Here is a 21,418-nt window from a genome sequence, read left to right on the forward strand (position 1 = left end):
GCTTCCTGGTCAGGGTACAGGCCCACGTCATGGATGAAGCTCTGGAGGATCCCGAGGGCTTCCAAAGAGATCTTTGTGCGAGACCGAGGCTTTTTGGTGCAACTGTCTTCAGTCGGAGGAGGCGGGGGAGGCGCTTCTTCTCTGGGAGGGGAGCTCTCCTTGGCTGGCTGAGACTGCTGCCTGTGCAGGACCTGATAATTAAAATTTAAACAAAATTAACATGTGCTTCACAATCTCACCTTTCAAAAGCCGTCGTCCCGGTGAAATACGTGCTGTCTAGCTAGCACTGTAGTGATGCTGTAGTCATGGTAAGTTCAGGTCTTCTGAAAACTTAAAAGAATTTCTGGAGATTCAGAATCTCCTCTACAAAGCAAGAGGTTAATAATAGTAATGTCTGCATTCTGAGGCACAAAGAAGTTAAGTCATTTGTTGCCAAAGGTCATTCGAATTCAAAGGATCTGGCTCCAGGGCCTTGCTGTTAACCAGCGTGGTGTGCCACCTCTCTGAAGCCCAACGACAGAGACCGGACCCAGAGGAAAAGTGCAGGCTCACATCACACGTGATCACACAGGCTCACGTCCAGACTCTTCCCCTTAGCTGGGTGTCCTTGTGCAAGACACTAAACATCTTTAAGCCTCAATTTCATCACCTATGAAAGAAAGATAAGACACTGACTTCCTAGGGATGTTGGAAGGATTAAATGACATAATGCATGTAAAGAACAGTGCTTGCCTTAAACCAGAGGTTGACAAACTTTTTCAGCAAAGGGCCAAATAGGAAATATTTTAGCCTTAGTAGGGCCATACCGTCTCTGTTGTGATGCCTCATCTCTATAGTGTGAGCATAAACAAATGAGCATGGCTATGTTCCAATAAACTTTATTTATAAAAACAGGTAGCAGGGTCTTCCCTGGTGGTCCAGTGGTAAAGAATCTGCCTTCCAATGCAAGGGACTCGGGTTCAATCCCTGGTCTGGGAACTAAGATCCCACGTGCCGCAAGGCAACTAAGCCCACGCGCCACAACTAGAGAGAGAAAAATCCACACGCCACAACTAGAGAGAAGCCCATGCGCCGCAATGAAAGATCCTGCGTGCCACAACTAAGACCCAACGTGCCAAATTAATTAATTAATTAATTTAAAAAAAAAAAAAAAAAACAGGTGGCAGACTGGATTTGGTCCATGGGCCAGAGTTTGTTCACCTCTGGCTTAGGGCAAACATCCGATAAATGATAGTCATTATTATATCAGCCTCATAATTACTCTTAGAGTATAACAGTGGAATAAGTCAGTATTTGAGTCAGAAAATCAATTCTCCATAAAACTAAGAACAACTTTTGTTTATTTTCTTTTAGCCCTGATCTTAATCCTTAAACAAGAATGTTTTTTAAAAATATAAAAACTTCCAAATTAATTAAAAGACATAATTTTTTATTAAATTATGCCCTTTAAATGACTAGATTATACTCATATAAATGGACCTCCTCAATATTACTGATGTCAAGGAGACAGCAGTGAGTGGTGGCTTGAAGCAAGATTTTGGTTCCCTGCCCAGGAATTGAACCTGGGTAGCCTGGGTGAAAACCAGGAATCCTAGCCACCAGTCCAGCAGAGGCTAGAGAACAAACTATTCATCCTTTGTTCTGCAAAATCCACTTCCTTTATTTTTTGTTGTTATTCTTCATGTCAAGGTTTTCTAGTTGTAATTAATTTAAATTTCTCTTTCATTTCTACCTATTCCCCACTCATTAGAAAACAAAACAAAACCAAAAAAAAAAACCTCTAGTATTTAAATACTAGATCCAAGTTGGAGCCACTCCTGCCTGGGGTGCCACATCAGCAGATTGAACTTTCATGTTGCTATAAATGCTCTGCTTGACCAGAAACACAGTATCCTGTCAGCAAATCCCCGAATGCAACGCCAGCTCTGGGCTCCACACTCACTTCTTTGCTCTCTGATCTTTCTAAATAAGGTCAGATATGCAACCCCGGACAATCATGCCCTGTTTTCTGTGTCGCCACTTCTAATGCTCTATCACACTGGCCCAAAATCCCTCCGGAAGAGTGTTCCACTGCTTGTGAGGAACTGTACCCCCTACAACCCATGGATTGTTCCCCTTGAATGAATGACATCAAACTGATTACTACATTGGTTTAGTTTTGTCGTTTGACACTAGTTAGGCAAGTTTATTCTTGATCCTCATAACTGCTTCTTCAGCGTCATCTCTGCATGAAATACTTTCCCATTTTAATATTTATTTATGAACTTTTTCAATCTGACTAAAGAAAGAGAAAGCAATACAGAGGAGATTGTCCAAACAACTCGCCCCTGTGCCCCTCAGAGGCCTATGTGAGAAGGGCTTCCTGGAGAGGGCGCGTGGGACCCTGAAGAGGAACTCAGCCGCTGCTCACACCTTTCAACATCAGCGGCAGTGCTATAACAGCAAAAGGCTACCAGGAAGGTTCCCGTTAGAAAGTATTATGTCAACTCCAAAGGCAATGACCGAATTTCCTCCACTCAGATCAGTGTCTAACGTCCTGGAAGTTCCCAAGACCTTTAAGAATAGTGAGTTCACTTTTTTAAAAAACACATGTTTCTCTTTTACCATTCTCTCCTATTTCAGGTGGTGTTTTCCATGTTAGAGTAACAAATTAAACATTTTCCAAAGTTCAGGGGGAACTCAGTCCAGTCAATGAAGAAGAAAGCATGTCTAGTTACGTGAGAGAAACATTGGTACCACCACTACCAGCACCACCACGCACTACCCAGATGATGAATTTTTTTTAAACTACAAAACATCAACATCAAAGCAAGCATTTAAGAAAACAATCTCTGCCATTTATCCTAGTCTCAGGGACTACCTGATGAAAAACTAATTTCTTACCGATGTGAAAATGTCAGTCTTTTCTGTAGAGTTTAATAGACATTCGGGCAGATGACATTGTTACTTAGGTAACAGAAGAGGATGAAACTTTTAAAATAATAATTCATAACAAGTAACAATCAAAATAACAATAAAAGGATAATCAAATGCAAATAATACCCTTTATAATAAGCTGATGGCTGGTGGCAGAAAGAAATGTAAAACAGAGGACCATAAACAGTGGCACTGAAGGTCCATATGGTGTCGACCAATTAAAATGAATGTTCTTGGCATTTTCTTTACCCCTTTCAACTAAGAGTAAACGCATGTGGTCTGCTGTGGTAAGCAGGCATCAGCAAAAAAGTGAGAGCTCCATTACTTCAACATCCTAACTATAGCTGGCAGGGAGAGGAGATCTGCACAGTGGACCCACGCTGCTCATGGCAGCTTTGATGGCAGGAAGATATTTGCTCTGAGGTTGTAAGATTGTAATCTGGGCATCTTGAGCACTGTAGTAAATGAACCTCTACATCAACAGGTGAAGATTTTTTTTGAGGGGGGGGTCGGTAAGAAGGAGAGAGAGAGACTGAAATTACATAGGAATATGTACTCACAGAACATGTACACTCAAGCACAAGGACCCCCTTTTACAGCAATTGCGATAATTGGAAAACAAAAGAGAATTAAAATGCCCCATTTTTAAAATTATCCTTGCCTTCTGTAGTAAAAGTCAGCATAACGGTTCCACTTAATTAAATAATTAGATTGGTTCTTTAGGGGTTTTCCATTGTGCATTGGTTAGATTTAAAGAGATTTTCCAAAACTATACTTTGAAGTTACTATAATCTTTCTGCACGATAGGGTTCGTTCTTCTCCTGAGGTCCCACCAATTGGCCTATTTCACCCCCGGTTCTAACTTTGAACCTAGCAGTAGTAACACAGAGATACAGAGAAGCCACACATGAAACGGAGAAACAATAATCACAGTAGCCACCACTTACTGAATGCTTACTCTGTGCCAGACAGTTTTAAGAACTCTACATGGATTAACTCATTTAGTCCTCACAGTTCCTTGTGAAGGTGCTACTTGGATCCAGAACAACCTAGAAACACGGAGCATCTCAGGAACACCCTCAAAATTGGAAATTTTAAACACAGAGAGCTGTCAGTCTAAGATGGTAGGTTTCCACGGAACAATGACAATGAGGCTGCCATCAGAGGAGAGGAAGATGTTTCTCAGAGAGCTAGCAGCAATGGAAATGATCTACAAAGTGAGATATCCTGCGTCAGGTCAGGCGATGCTCTATATTGAGTTGGGAGCCATGACAATATTTACATGAAGAAGGTTAAATAATATTTCTGGTATCTTCAAGCAGATAGGAAGGAGCACAATATTCATAATATCTGAGATGAAAAGAGTCCCCAAGTTACTCTGTCCCAACTATCTTCATTCCCCTGAAATGTTCTGATTACTCCAGGCAGAGAGTTATTTATTGTCTTCTATAATTTTTAGCAAAAAGAACTGCATACAGGGCTTCCCTGGTGGCGCAGTGGTTGAGGGTCCGTCTGCCAATGCAGGGGACACGGGTTCGTGCCCCGGTCCGGGAGGATCCCACGTGCCGCGGAGCGGCTGGGCCCGTGAGCCATGGCCGCTGAGCCTGCGCGTCCGGAGCCTGTGCTCCGCAACGGGAGGGGTCGCAACAGTGAGAGGCCCGTGTACCGCAAAAAAAAAAAAAAAGAACTGCATACATTTCCTCACTAGCCACCTGACAAACAATCAGGAAATTCTTCTTACTGTCGTGTAGTGCTTCTTCCAGTGGTGTAAATACTCTGAACAAAAACAGAGCAGAGCCTACTGCTTACGATGTGGTATTCCCCAGGCAGGGAAATCAGTCCAAATGCTCTCCCCAAACCCTCCATCTAAACAGCAGGATCCAGTCGCCTTTTCTGCACTTCCCCACATCTTCACTAACTAATGCCAACTCTTTTAGTCTCGTCTTCATAGGACAGGTTTCTGAACACCCACTTAAGAGAATTTTAGTTTTTCTGTCCGAACTTTTCAGAGATGTTTGAAACTCCTTGTTTGTTAACTAGAATGACTCAAGTTTGGTCCCTGTCCCCAGCCAGTACCCTGAGTAACTCCGGCCTGGGGCCATGCCATTGATTCTCGCTGGATGGACTACACGCCATCCTGTTCCTCAGCTCATCTGACAGTTCACGCATATATTTCTGGCTGATTGACTTTTTGAAACCACAAAATTTACAGTTACTGCAAGCAAGACAGAGGATGCCCTGCCATCTGAACAGAGATATGCTCTTTCCTAACAAGTTCTTCCCAAGCCCAGATTATTGTTTTCTGGTATTTTTTTTAAAAAATGTAAGTATAGTGGAGCAGCTACCCAGATATTTATGTAAATCTGCCCAAGTCTGCACACTTTCCAGACTCATCCTTTTTCCCCTTTTTCAAAATAGGCCTAGCAGTTGACCTTTCTATTCCTAAAGTCTCTCATCTCTCTTCACATGACTTTCCCAAATAACAGAATATATCATTCTGTAAAGATAGCTATCCATCCCTTTCCTCTTGACCTTTGCAAACTGAAGCCTGACAATTCATCCTATCTCATTTTGGTTTGGATTTTTCTCCATCACAACTCAACTTAAATTAATCTGGTCAGCAATTCATTTCTGATATTGATAATTTCTACAAAGAGAGTTTTAAAAGGTTTATTTAAAAGTCTCTTTCTTTTTTTGTAGCTTCTATTGTTAGTTTCTTAGGGTTCACAGCAGTGAAATATCAAGGTGGCTTCAATAATAATGATAATACTATTAATAATAGGTGCTGGCATTCATGCAAAGTTTATTATGAGCCTAACACTGGCCTAAATGCTATAAATATATTTTATTTTCACAGTAATCCTGGAGTAAGCATTTTTACTCCATTTATGATGAGAAAACTGCGGTTCAGAGAATATAGGTAATTTGTGTGAGGCCTCATAGCTTCCAATTAGCAGGATTGGATATCTAAAACATATATGATTTTAAATCCCATGCCCTTAAACATTATGTTCTCCTGTCTTCTGTGTGCAAAATCACATAAGAAAATTGAACAAAGGCTCTAGAGTAGAGGAGACAGACCATAAATAAGATATCAGGTAGTAATAAATACTATAAGCAAAAATAGAGCCAAGCTTAAGAAGGAGAACTGGGGGCAGAGGAAGTTATTTTAGATTCGGTGGTTCAAGGAATGCTCCCTAAGGAGGTAGGATTTGAGCAGAGGCCTGAAGGAAGTGAGGACCAAACCATGAAAAAGAGCAAAGCAGACCAAGGGAAACAGCAAGTGAAAAGGCAGGGAGGCAGGAGTACATGTGGTATATTTGAAGAACTGCAAGGAAGGCAGCATGTCAGAGCTGTGCCACCCAGTACAGCAGATACTAGCCACATACGGCTATTGACATCTAAATTCATTAAAACTAAAAAAAGAAAAAACTGAGTTCCCTCAGTCACATGAGCCACATTTCCAGTGCTAGATAACCACCCTGTGCAATACCATACTAGACAGCACAGATACAGCACATTGCCACCAGCACTGCCATCACAGGAATAGCTCGGACAGCCCTCTGCTAGAGAGAAATGACAACTGAGGGGCTGCCAGGGCCGGAGCCAGAGCAGCAGGGCCTTGGCATTCTACTGTCAGTAAGGTCTACCCTTACTGTGACCTGCAGTCACATCCTCTGATCTAGCCCAAAACACAGTAGGACTTGAAACCACCACTAACACTAGAGAGAAGAGAAATATTCATGTATCCACATACTAAGTAAGAAATACTCAGCTCATAATATCAATATATTATTGGACTTTCAACATAGTATCACAAATAGCAACACCATCATAAAAACAACCAGAAGGATGCATCGGCACTTCTATCCTCAAGAGAATGGGGACTTCCCCGGTGGCGCAGTGGTTAAGAATCTGCCTGCCAATGCAGGGGACACAGGTTCAAGCCCTGGTCCGGGAAGATCCCACATGCCATGGAGCAACTAAGCCCGTGCGCCACAACTAGTGAGTCTGCGCTCTAGAGCCGGTGAGCCACAACTACTGAGCCCACATGCCACGACTACTGAAGCCCTCTTGCCTAGAACCCGTGCCCCACAACAAGAGAAGCCACCGCAATGAGAAGCCCACGCACTGCAACGAAGAGTAGCTCCTGCTCGCCGCAAGTAGAGAAAGCCTGCTCGCAGCAACAAAGACCCAGTGCAGCCAAAATAAATTAATAAATTGGGAAAAAAAAGAGAGAATGGTAAACTTACATTTAACTGATGGCTGCCTTCTTCATCAGAAGTGCTTATCATGTCTAAAAGAAATTATGTTTAAAACCATCGACCTCAGGTTGAGTAAAAAAAAATTCCATTTATCAAATATTTATGGAGTGTCTATAGTAACTGGACCTATTTATTTACAAAGCTTTCTAGTAAGGAGTCCTGTCTCCAACAGTTGGGTGTTGATGAACAAGTTATGGGTAAGACATAATCAAATAGAAACTTAAAAGTTTAATAAGTCTTGCCTTCCTATTTATTCACTAAAATCTCATCAGGCTGAAATATGACATACATGTGTATAAATGAACATGAAGATGGCGATGAAGAAAGAAAGGTTCAAAAGAGATATCAACTTCTAAATAAAACCCAACACCTCCTTGCTCAGTGACAAAACACAATCGTAATAAGGATATATGTTGTTTTTCTGCCTTCGAAACTGAAAATTTTAAAAACACAAGGACAAAATGGTACTGTGACAAAAGCTGACTAAGAAAGATAAAGCAGCTCTTCTTAAACCGCTCAGTGTTCAAATAGATTTTGAAGGCCTCAATGAAAACCAGCTGGAAGCCATGTGTAAAAAATAATGGCTTTTGCCTGCAGGGAAGGAAGTGAGATCCTAAATGATTAAGTTTAGGAAAGTATATAATTCACTGTATCATTATGGGGTGAACTGGATTACTTATAATATGCCAAGACTTTGTGGTCTTTTTTATATAGAGAAAATGAGAAATTATTAAGGAGGTGACTGTATAGGGTGGCTGATCCAGTGCGGTAATAGGTAATAGGTTAAAATTGGCTCCCAGGTGGCCACATCCCCCTCTCTCTGACAAGCCTCACCCATAGGAGTGAGCCTCACCAGAGCTTCAGGTCCTACGTGGTGATGTGCATCAATAGGAGATGACTTCTAACCGCATTTGAGTTAATATCAGAATTATTTTTACTTGTTTAATTTTACGTCATCTAAAATAACAGAATGTAATATAGTTGATCCGAAGAAGGAAAGCATTCTTCCACTAAAAATCCTGAGAAAATATATTTACCAGGCAATAAGAACAATTGGTTAGCACAACTGGAAAGCCCTCATGCATAAGTCAATTAGAATTTGTTAAATGAATAAGTGCTGCTATTTTTAAAATATACTATATATAAAATACCATGTAACTGAGATATTTGTCTTAAGTTTCAGCAACCTAGCTCTACCCCCTAGTTTTCCCTTTTTTTCAAAATCAGCACTTAAGACTATTAATTTTAGCTCAAAACCTCAGTGGGGAGAATTTAGCATTAGTAATTAATAATTAATAGAACTATTATACATCTATCTCATTATTGGACTATAAGCTACATATTGGCACACATAAGTGCTCAGTACATCTTTGTTCTGCTGCACTGGATTAATTCCATATTCTCTCTTTCTTTAATTGCAGACCAGTTACTATTTTTGTCCTGCACAACTTATTATTTTTTCTTTCTATTATTCATTTGTAGCAAAACTATGTTTTAAAAGTACAGAAACTGTCACTCATTATAGGAACTTACATCTAGCAGGTATCTGAGAGCAAATATATATATATATTTTTTTAACCATTTTTTTTGTGTGTTAAAAACAATTCCAGGGCATCACATAATCCTTAAGATTGCTTTTACATAAACCTCATTAGCAGGAGTTGTGAGGTCACAAAGTTCTGGTTTTGAATCCAATCTTTATCCCCGAAAGCACATATGCTTACTAGCCTTGCAGCTGTGAGCAAGTTTCTTTCTCAGAGCCACAGCGTTTGTTAATCTGTAAAATCTTCCTTGTAGTTTTATGAGGATTAAGTGAGATAATGCATGCTAAGTACTTAGCAGAGTTCTTGTCATAAGTAAGGTTTCCGGAAATAGTTTCTGTCATTAAAAAATGAGAGGAGGATTTAAGAATCAGCAGTATAATGCCTCACGTATTTTCCTGTAACTACACTTATTATGAAAATTAGCAACAAATTCAGAGATTTGTCTGTCCTCTTCACTCCAAAATTCTACAGATCTACAAAGGAGAAAGTCCACCAATAAGCTGTCTTATTTCTTTCATTCATATACTGCACACATCTTAGCTCTTCCACATGGCACCTAGCACGTGGAAGTTGCCGCTAAAGCATCTGTCACATGGAATTACACCTCATAATCATAATCCCTTTCAGGGTGACACCTTCTATATGCACAACCTGGGATCCTCTTAAGATGACCTCCTTTATCGGTTTTAGAAATGTGATCCACTGTCCCCTGGGGGAATCCCGATATCCCCACAGAGAGGTCCATGAATCAAACCTATTTTCATAGCAAAACTGAGACATTAGTTGCCTCTTTGACGGTGCTAAAACTTGTACTGGTGGTACAAAAGCAATGGTGGGGAAACTGCTGGCCTGTTAGCATAAGTCAAGTCAGTGACACCAAACTTCACCAGTAGTTGTGTTCTTCACTGCCACATACACACAGTAAACGTGCAACTTTCATTTAAGAATACCCTTGATGCAGCAGTAATGTATTAATTATATTAAATCTCAACTCTTGAGTATACTTCATTTGAATAGTCTGTGAGGAACTGGGAAATACACATAATGCACTTCTGTGGCATACTAAAGTTAAGATGCTTCTCATGAGAAAGAGCATTTGTGAGATGGTATGAGCTGACAGCTGAACTAGCACCTTTGCCTTGGAATAAATATCATTTTTACTTGAAAGAACAAGCAACAGGCAAACTATGATTATTCAGACTTGGGTATGGGGCAGATATTTTCTTAAAAATAAAGTAAACCTGTCAATTCAAAAAAAAACTGGTAGTATTTGTTGCCAATGATTAAATTTTACCTTTCAAGCAAAAATCAGAATTTTGGAAAACTTGTAGCTTCCACTAAAAGCTTAACAGTTCCCTAATACTTAAAAGACTTCCCTGATGATACTGGCGGTGATATAAGAAATTTTTAAAAATATGTCATACAATGAAATGTGTCAACATTTAGAAGATCTGAATAACTCAATATATCAATATTTTCTAAATGAGCATTGCATGATATTACAAAATTATGAATAGGTAAAAGATCCATTCAAAGTGCAAGACAGACCAATGAATTATAATGTAAAAAAGTATGAAAGTTCACTGATATGATTTTAGATTCTACTTTGCAGCTAACCTTTAAGAAACTACCACTTGTAGAGTTTTGTATAGAAGAAGAATGATCATAATTTCCTGGGGAGGCTATTAAAATATCCCTTCCTTTCCTAATTGCATGTCTGTGTGACGCTTGATTTTCTTCATTTACTTCAACCAAAACTACACTTTGTATCAGAATGAATGAGAAGCAATTATGAGAATCCAGTTGTCTTCCATTAAGTCAGACATTAAAAGTATTTGCAAATATATATGTAAAACAATGGTACTCCTCTTATTTTTTTTTTGTTTTGGAGATAGTTATCTTCATAAAAATACATCATTTACATGTAAATATTATTTATAATTATTTTCAGACAAATATTTAAAAGATTTCTCAGAACTAATTTCTAATATGGTAAATATTGATAGATATGCACATTTTTGGAGTCCTTAATAGTAAGAGTGAAAGGGGACCCTGACACCAAAAAGTTTGAAAACTCTGTTACCACATGAATCACTTTGAATATATAGCCTTGTCTTTCCCCTAATGAAAACCAAGCACTTTACTATAAAATACAAAATGGACCTTACAGTTAGTAACATCCTTACTTGATCTCAGTCACCTAGGAAAGTCTGAAAGAACGAGTGTAGGAGAAAGTACACATGCATTACGATTTGCCTCCTGACTTTATCTTTCAGAGACATTTTCACAGGCAAAACATATCCGCCTAGGTACACAACTCAGCACTATTTCTAACTTCAAATGATGTTACTCGAGTTGGCTCTTATGGTTCTAATTTCACATCCTAACATTATAAGACTTATTAAAAACCGTGGTTTAGTTTTGTTGCTTTTTTTGGATTATACAGTATCCTAAGGTCAAAACTCAGGAAATCTGTTATTAAAAAAAAAAAGTATCCATAAAGCGATGACAAATTGCGGACTACAGGTGTTAGATTACATTTTGACTCCAGGCAGGTTTAATATTAGTTGGTCTCCTTTTACAATTGCTCTTAGCACATACAGCTATGGGAAGGGGGTTGGGGGTCGGGGGTCGGGGAAGAGAATAAGAGCCAAAAAAAAAGAGTAGAGTTCAATAAAAGAAGACCATGTCGAGAGAAATCAATACAAACAAGCAAAACGGTAGGAAGTCTAACATGGAAATATGTGTTCAATTTCATCCAGCCTTAGTCTGAGTTTCCTTTAATATTGTAACCAAGATGGTATTGGAACATCGTGTATGTTTTTAATGCAGTTTAATAATTGTTTCTCAAAATAAACACTTTGGCCAAAGATCAAAGCATAAAAACACTGTGACACAATAATCTGTTAAAATAAACTTGGGGGTTGAGAGGAAGCTTCTTAAAACAGCCTTTGGCTTATATCATTTCCTCTTTGGTAACAAATTGAGAACAACTATACCAACGACTTTGGTATGGTTTGGGTTAAAAAATGTGTCATAGTCATCAATCTGACTTTGGGGAGTGCCCAGAATCTGTAAACCCTGAAGAGGTAGCTAGCTGGGTGAGCTGCTTTTCCAATGTAAGGAGATGAGCTGATAGCAAATTAAGCAGGGTCAAGATGAGTAGCCATATTTCAATCAAATAGACTCCATGACACATAAAAAACAATTCTCTCTCCTATTAGAATGTAAGAGAGATAAAACATAGACATATATTGAACCTAATGGCAATTTTAACTTTCCCTTCATCAGCGTCATATGATAAATAGGTTTATCTTCCCATCTAGGACCTAACGTGACCAAAATCATTCCACAAACATAACAGAACTCATGGGAGAATTCAGGAAGAGCAGAGACTCTTCAGGAAAGTCCAGGCCACAACCATGTATCCTTCTTCCCGGGAGAAACCATCTCCCAGCCCACCTACCCCAATCCCATTTGCCCGACACCCATGAGCATCCATTTCCTCCTGTTTCCATACACCTCCACCACCTTTCACAATGTCGTCTCAAAACACAAAACTTTGCCTCAAAATGAATAGAGAAGGCCTATCTTTTGAAGATCAGATTCAAGGTACAGATAATATTAAAGTGTCTTTAAAGACCTTATATTTGAGTTAAAATGAGTAAAGAGTAACATGACCAGAGCTGACAGTTACCTCTGGGATTCTGATTTCTAAATGACTGCATGACTTGTTTCATTGGTATAGTTGAGAAAAGAGTGGCTTTTGTACCAGCATGAATGAAAGAAGAGCTCCTACATCAAGTTAAAGTTAAGTTAAAGATAATGGAGAGTGTAAAACGTTAGGATGATATACGTACCTGGAATTCATAATGGTATTAAAAGAACCAATGTGGAAGTTCATGACACTTCATCAATGGCAAAAGGGCAAGAGAGAAAGATGTGCAAAGGTTCAGGATGAGAATGATCCATTAGAATTCTTAAACAGTTAATCTAGTTGGCTAAGTAATTCTCAAGTGAAGTAAAATGTAAACCAAATGAAAACAACTTCATCAAATGCCAGTGATACATGCATGACCCAGTAAGCTCTGAAATTTGACTTTTTAAAACTGATTCAAGGTAAGCTTAAAAGAATGGAATACATTATTGAGCTTTGCTTTATTGTACTTCTCAGATATTGTGTTTTTTACAGATTGAATGTGGCAACCCCACATTGTCAGATGATGGGTAGCATTTTTTTAGCAGTAAAGTATTTTTAAATTAAGGTATATACGTTGTTTTTTTTTTTGTTTTTTTTTTTTTGCGGTACGCGGGCCTCTCACTGTTGTGGCCTTTCCCCTTTGGGGGGACAGGCCCAGCCGCTCCGCGGCATGTGGGATCTTCCCAGACCGGGACGCGAACCCGCGTCCCCTGCATCAGCAGGCGGACCCTCAACCACTGCGCCACCAGGGAAGCCCTATACATTGTTTTTTTTTCTTTTTAAGACAAAATGCTCCTGCACAACTAATAGACTACAGTATAGTGTAAACATCATTTTCATATACACTGGCTTGCTTTATTGTGGTGGTCTGAAACTGAACTGGCCATATCTCTGAGTTATGCTTGTACAGAAACTGCTTCAGGTAAATAAATTTCATCCAACAAGTTTAACTAGAGCAGAGTTTCAATTCCTTTTAAGTGAAAACATGTTAAGTTAAAGGAGGTAGAGAATATATATATTCTACAAAAACAGACATCATGTAGGCAGCCAAGAACTGCATCAACGAAGACTTAAAATAATGATTCCTGAGGTAAAGCACTAGAGTCAAAATTCAAACCACTTAGAAATCTCTTACTATTTAGAAATCCAATGACAAAAATAACTTGAAAACACCTATTTGGTAAAGAATGACTTAGAAACAAAGATGATATGGGGGGAAACAATGTGTACACTTTAAGTCATAGGATCTCAATAAATTATATAAGCTTCATTGAACTAAAACATCATTCTTTCTGATTTACATACAGATTATATGATGTGAGTTGGAGGTTGTATGTTAAATTTAATCATTCAAATCCTATAATTAGTATGTATTCAAAGTGGTTCGCCATCCTTTGGACTTCTTGTTTCTTAAAAACAATAACAAACTAATCTCACAATGGTGATAGGTCCTGTTGTATTTATTCTTTGGATGAGAAAATGCATACACAAAATTGAACTCTGATCCACAAATCACAAACCCCTGAGTCTAACATATAACAAACATGCCCTTACTGCTGTTTAGGTGGAAAATTGGGAAAAATACAAAAATTATTCTGTTTAAAAGTTTTGAACAAAAATTCATTTTAGTGTGAATAAACATCTTCCAATTAAAATATAAAAATAACACTAAAAATGACAGAGGAAACTATTCAATGTTTCAAGTGTATGGTTAAAAGTGAAGACAAACAAGTTAAGAAAAATTATAATACATTATGGAGAAGTTCCTCTCCCAAATGTTAATTTTGAGTGGGTAATAAAGGAATTTTTACTTTTTCTATCTTTGGATACCATTTAAAAATATATATATACCCAATTTTGTCAAAATTTGCCAGAACGAAAAAGAGAGATTTTGCCTGACACAACTCAGCCAAGACTCAGTATAAGATGAAAAATCCCCATAATTGTAATGGCACTAGTGACACTGCAGTTATGTTGCATTCCAGCTTCTTAAAGAAGAGTGTTTAAATTATTTAAGGAGAAAGGGTGTTTGGATAGATTTTTTACTAGGGGAGTGGGGGGAAGAAAGAAGGTAATCCATGTGTTTGAGGTCTCACGTGGGGCTGTTTAGAATCCCTTGATAGGCCACATTTTCTGTATAATTTTTACAGTTGGGGCCCTCAGAAGTCAGAACAATCTGACAGTTATGGTTAGTGAAAATATTAGATGTTCACCAACAAAATACTACCTCAGCATATTTTTTGCTTTCTGGATGTAACCACTTAATAACAGGACTTGAGAAAACTGCACTGTGTGAATCAAACACATAAAAGTACAAATATTCCTTTTATAGAAAGCAAATCTCAAGCAGTGCATTATAATCAACCACTCTGGTAAAAGACAAAGTATCTAGAATTACCACACCACGGACATATTATGGTTTATTATTCCCTAATGTCCAAACTGGGTAAACAAAGTCAAATGATCAAAGAAGGGTTTTCCCCTCAGACTGTGAGTTAAGGGCCACTGATCTCTAGGGAGTGTCAACAGAGATTCCCTGTGACTTAGCAGTGAAAAGGTGTCAAATGAGAGCTTATCAAACACAGCCTTTAGTTTTCAATTTCATTTAATTTCATCAGAGACTGGCTTCCTTGGTTTTATTTTCTTTCAAGGAAAAAAGAATATGGAAAAATTAAATCATGTGAGGTGAAACTTCCGAAAGGTTAATTCTAGAGTATTCTTTTAAATTTGAAACCATGTTTAATTCATTTTGAGGATATTGGGTTTACATTGTCCACATCTATCATCTTACTAATGGTAATCAGGTATGGAGAAACTTTTGCTTCTAAACTTTGTGCTAAATACACCAGGTGCGAGAGGAAAAGCAGACAGGGCCAGGCACTCTTACTCAGACCCTGGTTTACTCAAGAAAATAAGTCTTTTGCTCCCAGGGTACCAAGGATGGTCACTGGGAAGAGAAATCGCAGTTCCTAATTCCCCGGGACAAAGTAACTGGATTGGCAATTCCTTTTCCCACAAGGAAGATTCTAGTCTCCAAGCTGCAGATGAACCATTATATTCCCATGAGGCCGGTCATGCAGCATCGTTATCTACTCAGATTCACAAAGCAAGTCCAATTTTGTCTCTGTGCCACGTTGCCTTGGCTTTTCTAAGCATATTTGCTTATCCTGTGTAGGTCGTCCTCAGAAACTAGAACTGTCAAGTCATTACACTTCCAAATGTGAATCTGCTTAGGGGTGGATTTAATTTAATAGCTGAAAACTCAGTACAAAACAAACACACTTACAACTGACATTATCAGGGAATTAATCATTACTGCTCTCGACTGGTGTTCCAAGACCCCACCTTGCCCCAGCTAGGATCTGAGAGTTCTCGCTGACTTCTTGCCCCTCCTCTGAGCCTCCACATCTAGCCAATCCCACGTGCTGCTGGTTAATTTTCCCCTTTCCATTCTTCTCTCACTGCTGTTATTTAGACTTTAAAATCTCTTGCCTGAATTAGTAATAATTACTTCGCAGAAGGCCTCCCGGCCACAGCCAACACAGCATCTTGCGAAAGGCCTTCAGTGGTCTCAGGATGGGTCAAGGCCTCTCGCACATCCAAGAAAGCTCCATGATCTGAGTGCAGCACGTGACCCTGCTCCGTCCTTGCTCCTGAACCCTGCCTTTCAGGCTGTGCTCCAATGGTTCTAAAAACTATAGTTCCCACCCTCGTGCTGTTTTGCCCCTCTAATCTCAGTGCCTTTGCCTCCTCTGTCCCCTCTACCTGGAAAGCTCCTCCAGTGAGGAATTCTGTAAGGAACCCTAGCAGCACTGTTTCCTGGAAGCCTTCTGGGTCCTCCGGCCCACTCGGTTTGGGGCATATGTGCCCATCTTTTGTGCTTTTCTTTCTCTGTACTTACTTACATGCTGTACTACAGTCATCTGTCCACACACCTGTCTCTCCACGAATCTGTGAGCTCCTTAGGGATAGATTCTGTGTTACATTCTCCTCTACACACTCAGCACTTAGCACAGGGTCAGGCACTGTGTTTCGAGAGAATAGTGGAAACTTAAAATTTATCCTAAAACTTCCAGAATACTTCTGTATTGGTAATAGCCATATTATATAGACCAAAAGTCTTCTTAAAGACTTTTTAAAGACTTGCTTAAAAATTAGAACACGTCTAACAGCCGTAAGGGGGGAAAAAGTGGCCAGTTCACACCGACACTCATTTAAAAATACATTTAGTACTGAAAAGGGCTAAATCACACTAGTTCGTAATGACTTACTAGACTCACAGACACACACACTTGGCACAAGCCACCAGTACCATACAGCGGCTCAAGCAGTTCTTTAATTCCGCCCCTGCCCCCCCCACCCCCAATTATCTGCCTGAAAATTACTGATATTCAGAGACATGCGTTCTGGGTGTCACTGTTGTCAGGGATAAAAACTGACATATTCATCAGCTTGCTTCACTCTCCCCCTCCCCAATCTCCAGAAATATTTCTACTATCAAGAGAATTCAAAAGGCCTGCAGCAGACAGTTTCTATGACCAAAAAAAAAAAGCTGCTGGCGGCAAAACAACAAGTAACAATGAGAGAAAATTATAAAAACTAGATGTATTTGCTTAAAAATGGATCACAGGTAGCACAATAAAGCCTGAGACAGTAATGGCCCTCAATGGAATGAAATGCGAAGAAATGCCGCCTATCTACACAATGCCATGGAAAGCACTGTAGGTCTTTTCCAAAACAAATATTAAATGCCTATCCTTAGAGGAGAAACAATGACGTTAACTCGCGTGGGAAGAACCAAAAAGAAAGGAAAGTAACAAAATTATTTTCAAAGTATGTATTTCTGCCGCCACTTTGAGTCAACCACTGTGGTTCCAACACCACACAGTCCAAAGCGAGTAAGGCCAATGGTTTAAAGTTAGGGCCAGAAATGGCCTTTGCTGCTTCCTGGCCACCTTTGTAGTTTATTTAGATTTTATTAAAATTTGTTTTTAGAAACATTCAACTAAAACTAAATAAACCATGGGGGGAAAAAATCCATGCAGAAAGAATCTAGAAACTAAATATAAGCCATCTCATTTATACTTACAGAGACCAGAAAAGCATTTTGGCATTAAAGAACATTTTTGTTTTCAGGTGCAGTGCTTTTAAGGTATTATATAATTACCCTTATTGAGAGCATACTTTTTAGCTTTGTCAGATTCTCCGTTGGAATTATAATTCCAGACTGAGCAAAGAATTCTATCAAAACTCTATTATCGGGCTTCCCTGGTGGCGCAGTGGTTGAGAGTCCGCCTGCCGATGCAGGGGACACGGGATCGTGCCCCGGTCCGGGAAGATCCCATGTGCCGCGGAGCGGCTGGGCCCGTGAGCCACGGCCGGCTGCTGAGCCTGCGCGTCCGGAGCCTGTGCGCTGCAACGGGAGAGGCCACAACAGTGAGAGGCCCGCGTACCGCAGAAAAAGAAAAAAAAAAACAAACTCTATTATCATATTAAAACACTTGATCATGTGTTCCCTCAAGATTCCCAACTTTCTATTTCTGAGAAGAGAACAGATTTAATGAGATATTTTCAAAGTAGAGCTGGTAAAGGGAATATTTGTGAAAAGCACTGCCAAAAAGACAATTCATGTGGTAGACACAGAAAAGGCAAATTTTACCACATATACTGGAGCAATGGATATTAAATAATCATCTCTGAATAAACTCTACAAATAAATACAGTCCTTTTGGTCTAAACTGAAGACGGCATTGCCTAAAGGAAATCTCTAAGGTCAACCAGCAATTAACTGAAAGGTTTTGATTGAATGCTATTGACTGCTTTCATATCAGACAGCTTCCTGGTTATTATACTTCATGGGCTAAGTAGGTGCCAAGACATTAAACTGTCAATAATCTATTAATACTGGACTGTTCAGCTCACTCTCCCTGAATCTGCAGGAAAAGGCATTCAAGCCAAGACCTGCTGAGAACTAATGCAAATTCGCCAACCCTGATATGGAAATCGTATCTTTATTACCTCCCAGCTTAAGTGCCTAGGAGTGCTGACACAGTATAACAAGAGCATGCAGAAAATAAATGCTTATTCAGATGAGTTAAACTAATTTTTTTTTTAAGAAATCGCTGAAGGGATGAGCATGTCCTGAAATCTGACTTTCTTTCTAAGTCATACTTAACAGTTTCTAAACTGAATGTAATAAACATTTTCAAAGAGAAATGAGAAGTTATTTAAAGTGAGCCTCACAGGTCCCTGCCACTCAGCATCTGGAAAGCAGTTATACACATTGTGGGGTTGGGGGAGAACTTTTAATGAATTTAATAGAGAAAAGCACTTTAATTAAATGCTGTCAAAGTGGATTGTATTAATGACTATACACAGAGGAATTTAAAGCAGCTAAGTTTATTTAGCAAATAGAAACTGGGCTTTCGAAGCCTGCAAGTATTTATGTTTCTGCAGTTGCAGTACATCTAGAAGACGATGATGGTGCCAAATGAAACCGTTGAGTTATTAGATATGATTTTATTTATTGGGTATTATTAAAGTTTCAAAGGCCTCAGGGGAATTAATTTCATTTTCAAAATGAAATACCACATCTGATCAGAAAGGGTTAAGAAAGTGAATATTGTCCCCCAGTTTTTTCTGGGCCCTGGAATTCTGAAGCAGCTAAGTGGCTAATGGGGACAGCCTTCTTTAGGTTCACCTGGTCAGAATTCACATCATCTCATGGTAGTGCAAAGTCAATGACAGTATTTCTTCTATGACTTCTTCTTCTGTTGTTTTTTTTCCCCCAGTGATTGGTCACTAAACATAATTCATTCTGTTTCACATAGCAATGAGCTGAAAAATGACCAAAACTCCTAAAAATCTCCATGAAAATTTGGTTGCCATAACTTTTTAAATGAAAAACACGAGTAACACAAAATTCTACAAAGGAAAAGGTATCGAATGTTTGACTTAGGGCAAATAGGGAAAAAAGGGTCTTCCTCAGTATCTTCTACTCAGAGGTTGACCGCAGAACAAACCTATTATTAATGATAATATTTTAAAAATAAACAAAGAAAATATGAGCCTTAATGCATGAAAGCTGTAAAAGATTGAAAAGCTGGTCTGGCTAGAAAATACTATGTGTGTGTCAAAATGATTTTCTCTACCGTTTGTAAAAATGTAATTATCCATGATGTGCTATTATCCATGATAGGCTACAAGGGTGAAGGATTTCAAGTAAATCCACTGGAAGCTAAGGATTCGCCTCTGGTCTTCAGCCCCTGACACCACCATGTCTGTGAGATCACAAACTTCTGCCATGATTTACCACATCCTTTTTGCAGTTATATATACTCTTTCAGTCTGTCTTTAGGTTTTAATTCAAAACATGAGGAAGGGGGAGGAGGGAAACGTGAGGATTGGAGCAAAAACACAAAACACAAAATCCAGCACCTATTTCCTTTCAAGAACAGAGTAATGATCACAAATGGAGAGTTTCAACTTTCTAAATAAATAACCTAATTTTTAATCCTTCCCCTCCCCCCATCCAAGCTATTTATTAATATCATATGTTTGATCTGTGTCTTTGTAGTTCTGGAACTTATAAGCAACTCTGCTTTCCCCATCTGTGCCAAGATGTTTCAGACTGGTCTTTGAAATGCTGCAGATGCAGATGAATGTGACATAAAATAGGAACTGATTACATACACGTTCTATACGTGAGTAATGGTGCCATAGAACACAGAGGACATTACATGTTCATAGAGTGTACTGGACAACTGTGCTTCACATATGCAAACATGAAGAGATCATCAAAGTACGGCATGCCATCTCTAGCATATCTATTCTAGGAGCTCAAAATAAATTGGCTGATTTCTTGCAAATAAAGTGACAAGAAAACTTCTCCGCTGGTACCTCAGTAGTTCTAAAATGAAGATATATCAAAGAATCATCAACTGATAGAACATACTGATGCATTTGATCCAGATTATGTTTTACAAGCAAAAGAATCCGTCAATTTGCTTCTCTCCTTTCATTACTGAGGAAATGACTGTATTAACTTACTACACACACTGTTTGACTATTTTAACTTTATCTCTTTGGGAGGCTTTCATTTCACATGAAGTACAAACTCAAATAAGGATTTCTCTCAAAAGTATACTCCTAAATTATACCTACATGGAAATATTTGACATGTGTCAACCACAATTCCCTTTCTGCTCTTCTAGTACCACAGTTTTGAGTACACTGCTGACATGAATTGTCAAAAAAACTGAAATGAGAAAAACTATATTTAAGAAACCATTTGCATGTATATATTGCACTTAAACAGTATATGTTCACTTTGGCACATTCTGTTCATTTAGATCATAATAGAAATAAAAAGACCTTTCCATATCCACATATGTTTAAGCATTCACATCATAGATTTTAGCTCCCTAAGTTTAGAGTACTTTTAAAAAATAATCGACTCCTCATTTTGAAGTGCACTGTCAGGGTTCACTTTATCATATCTAACAAAGTAACTCTGTTAAAATAACTTCCCCTGTGTTCTACCCAAATCTGCTGGGTGTTTGGCACTAGGGAATCCCAACGTAATGGACTCATTACGTTACATGGCTCTGATTCTGCAAAATGAATCTAACCAGGTACTTCAGTTAGCCTTGTATACCACACACAGAAAGAAATACAAAGACAAATGCCATGAACATGGAGCAATAAATGTAAACTAAAGGAGAGCATGAAGAGGAAAGAGTAGAAACGACGACTGTTTAAATATATAACTATTTCTGATACCTGAGTGATCAAGTTAGCTGTAATACCAATCAGCCATTCAGCTATGGAAACACCTAAACCTTTCTTTCATACAATGGTTTTTGGCATGTCTTACTTATGAAAAATAAATACATGGATATCCACGGAGCTTTAAAAAAAAAAAAAAAGCTAATTGGAGTCTATTCAGTGTTGTGCTGGTAAATGTTTAACAACTGACCCTCTACAGAAAAAAA

The 21,418-nt window shown here is 38.8% G+C and overlaps 1 protein-coding gene across 1 annotated transcript in view; it reads right to left on the reverse strand.

Annotated features, from left to right (window-relative positions):
- SATB2 (SATB homeobox 2) overlaps positions 1 to 21,418 on the reverse strand; it is a 189,364-nt gene that overhangs the window by 610 nt on the left and 167,336 nt on the right. The window contains 1 exon segment of the mRNA XM_007469194.1: positions 1 to 191. This exon segment is cut by the window's left edge and continues 4 nt beyond it. Within this exon segment, the coding sequence (XP_007469256.1) occupies positions 1 to 191 (191 nt within the window).

Source organism: Lipotes vexillifer, unplaced genomic scaffold, assembly GCF_000442215.2.
Source record: "Lipotes vexillifer unplaced genomic scaffold, Lipotes_vexillifer_v1.1 scaffold648, whole genome shotgun sequence".
NCBI lineage: Eukaryota > Metazoa > Chordata > Mammalia > Artiodactyla > Lipotidae > Lipotes > Lipotes vexillifer.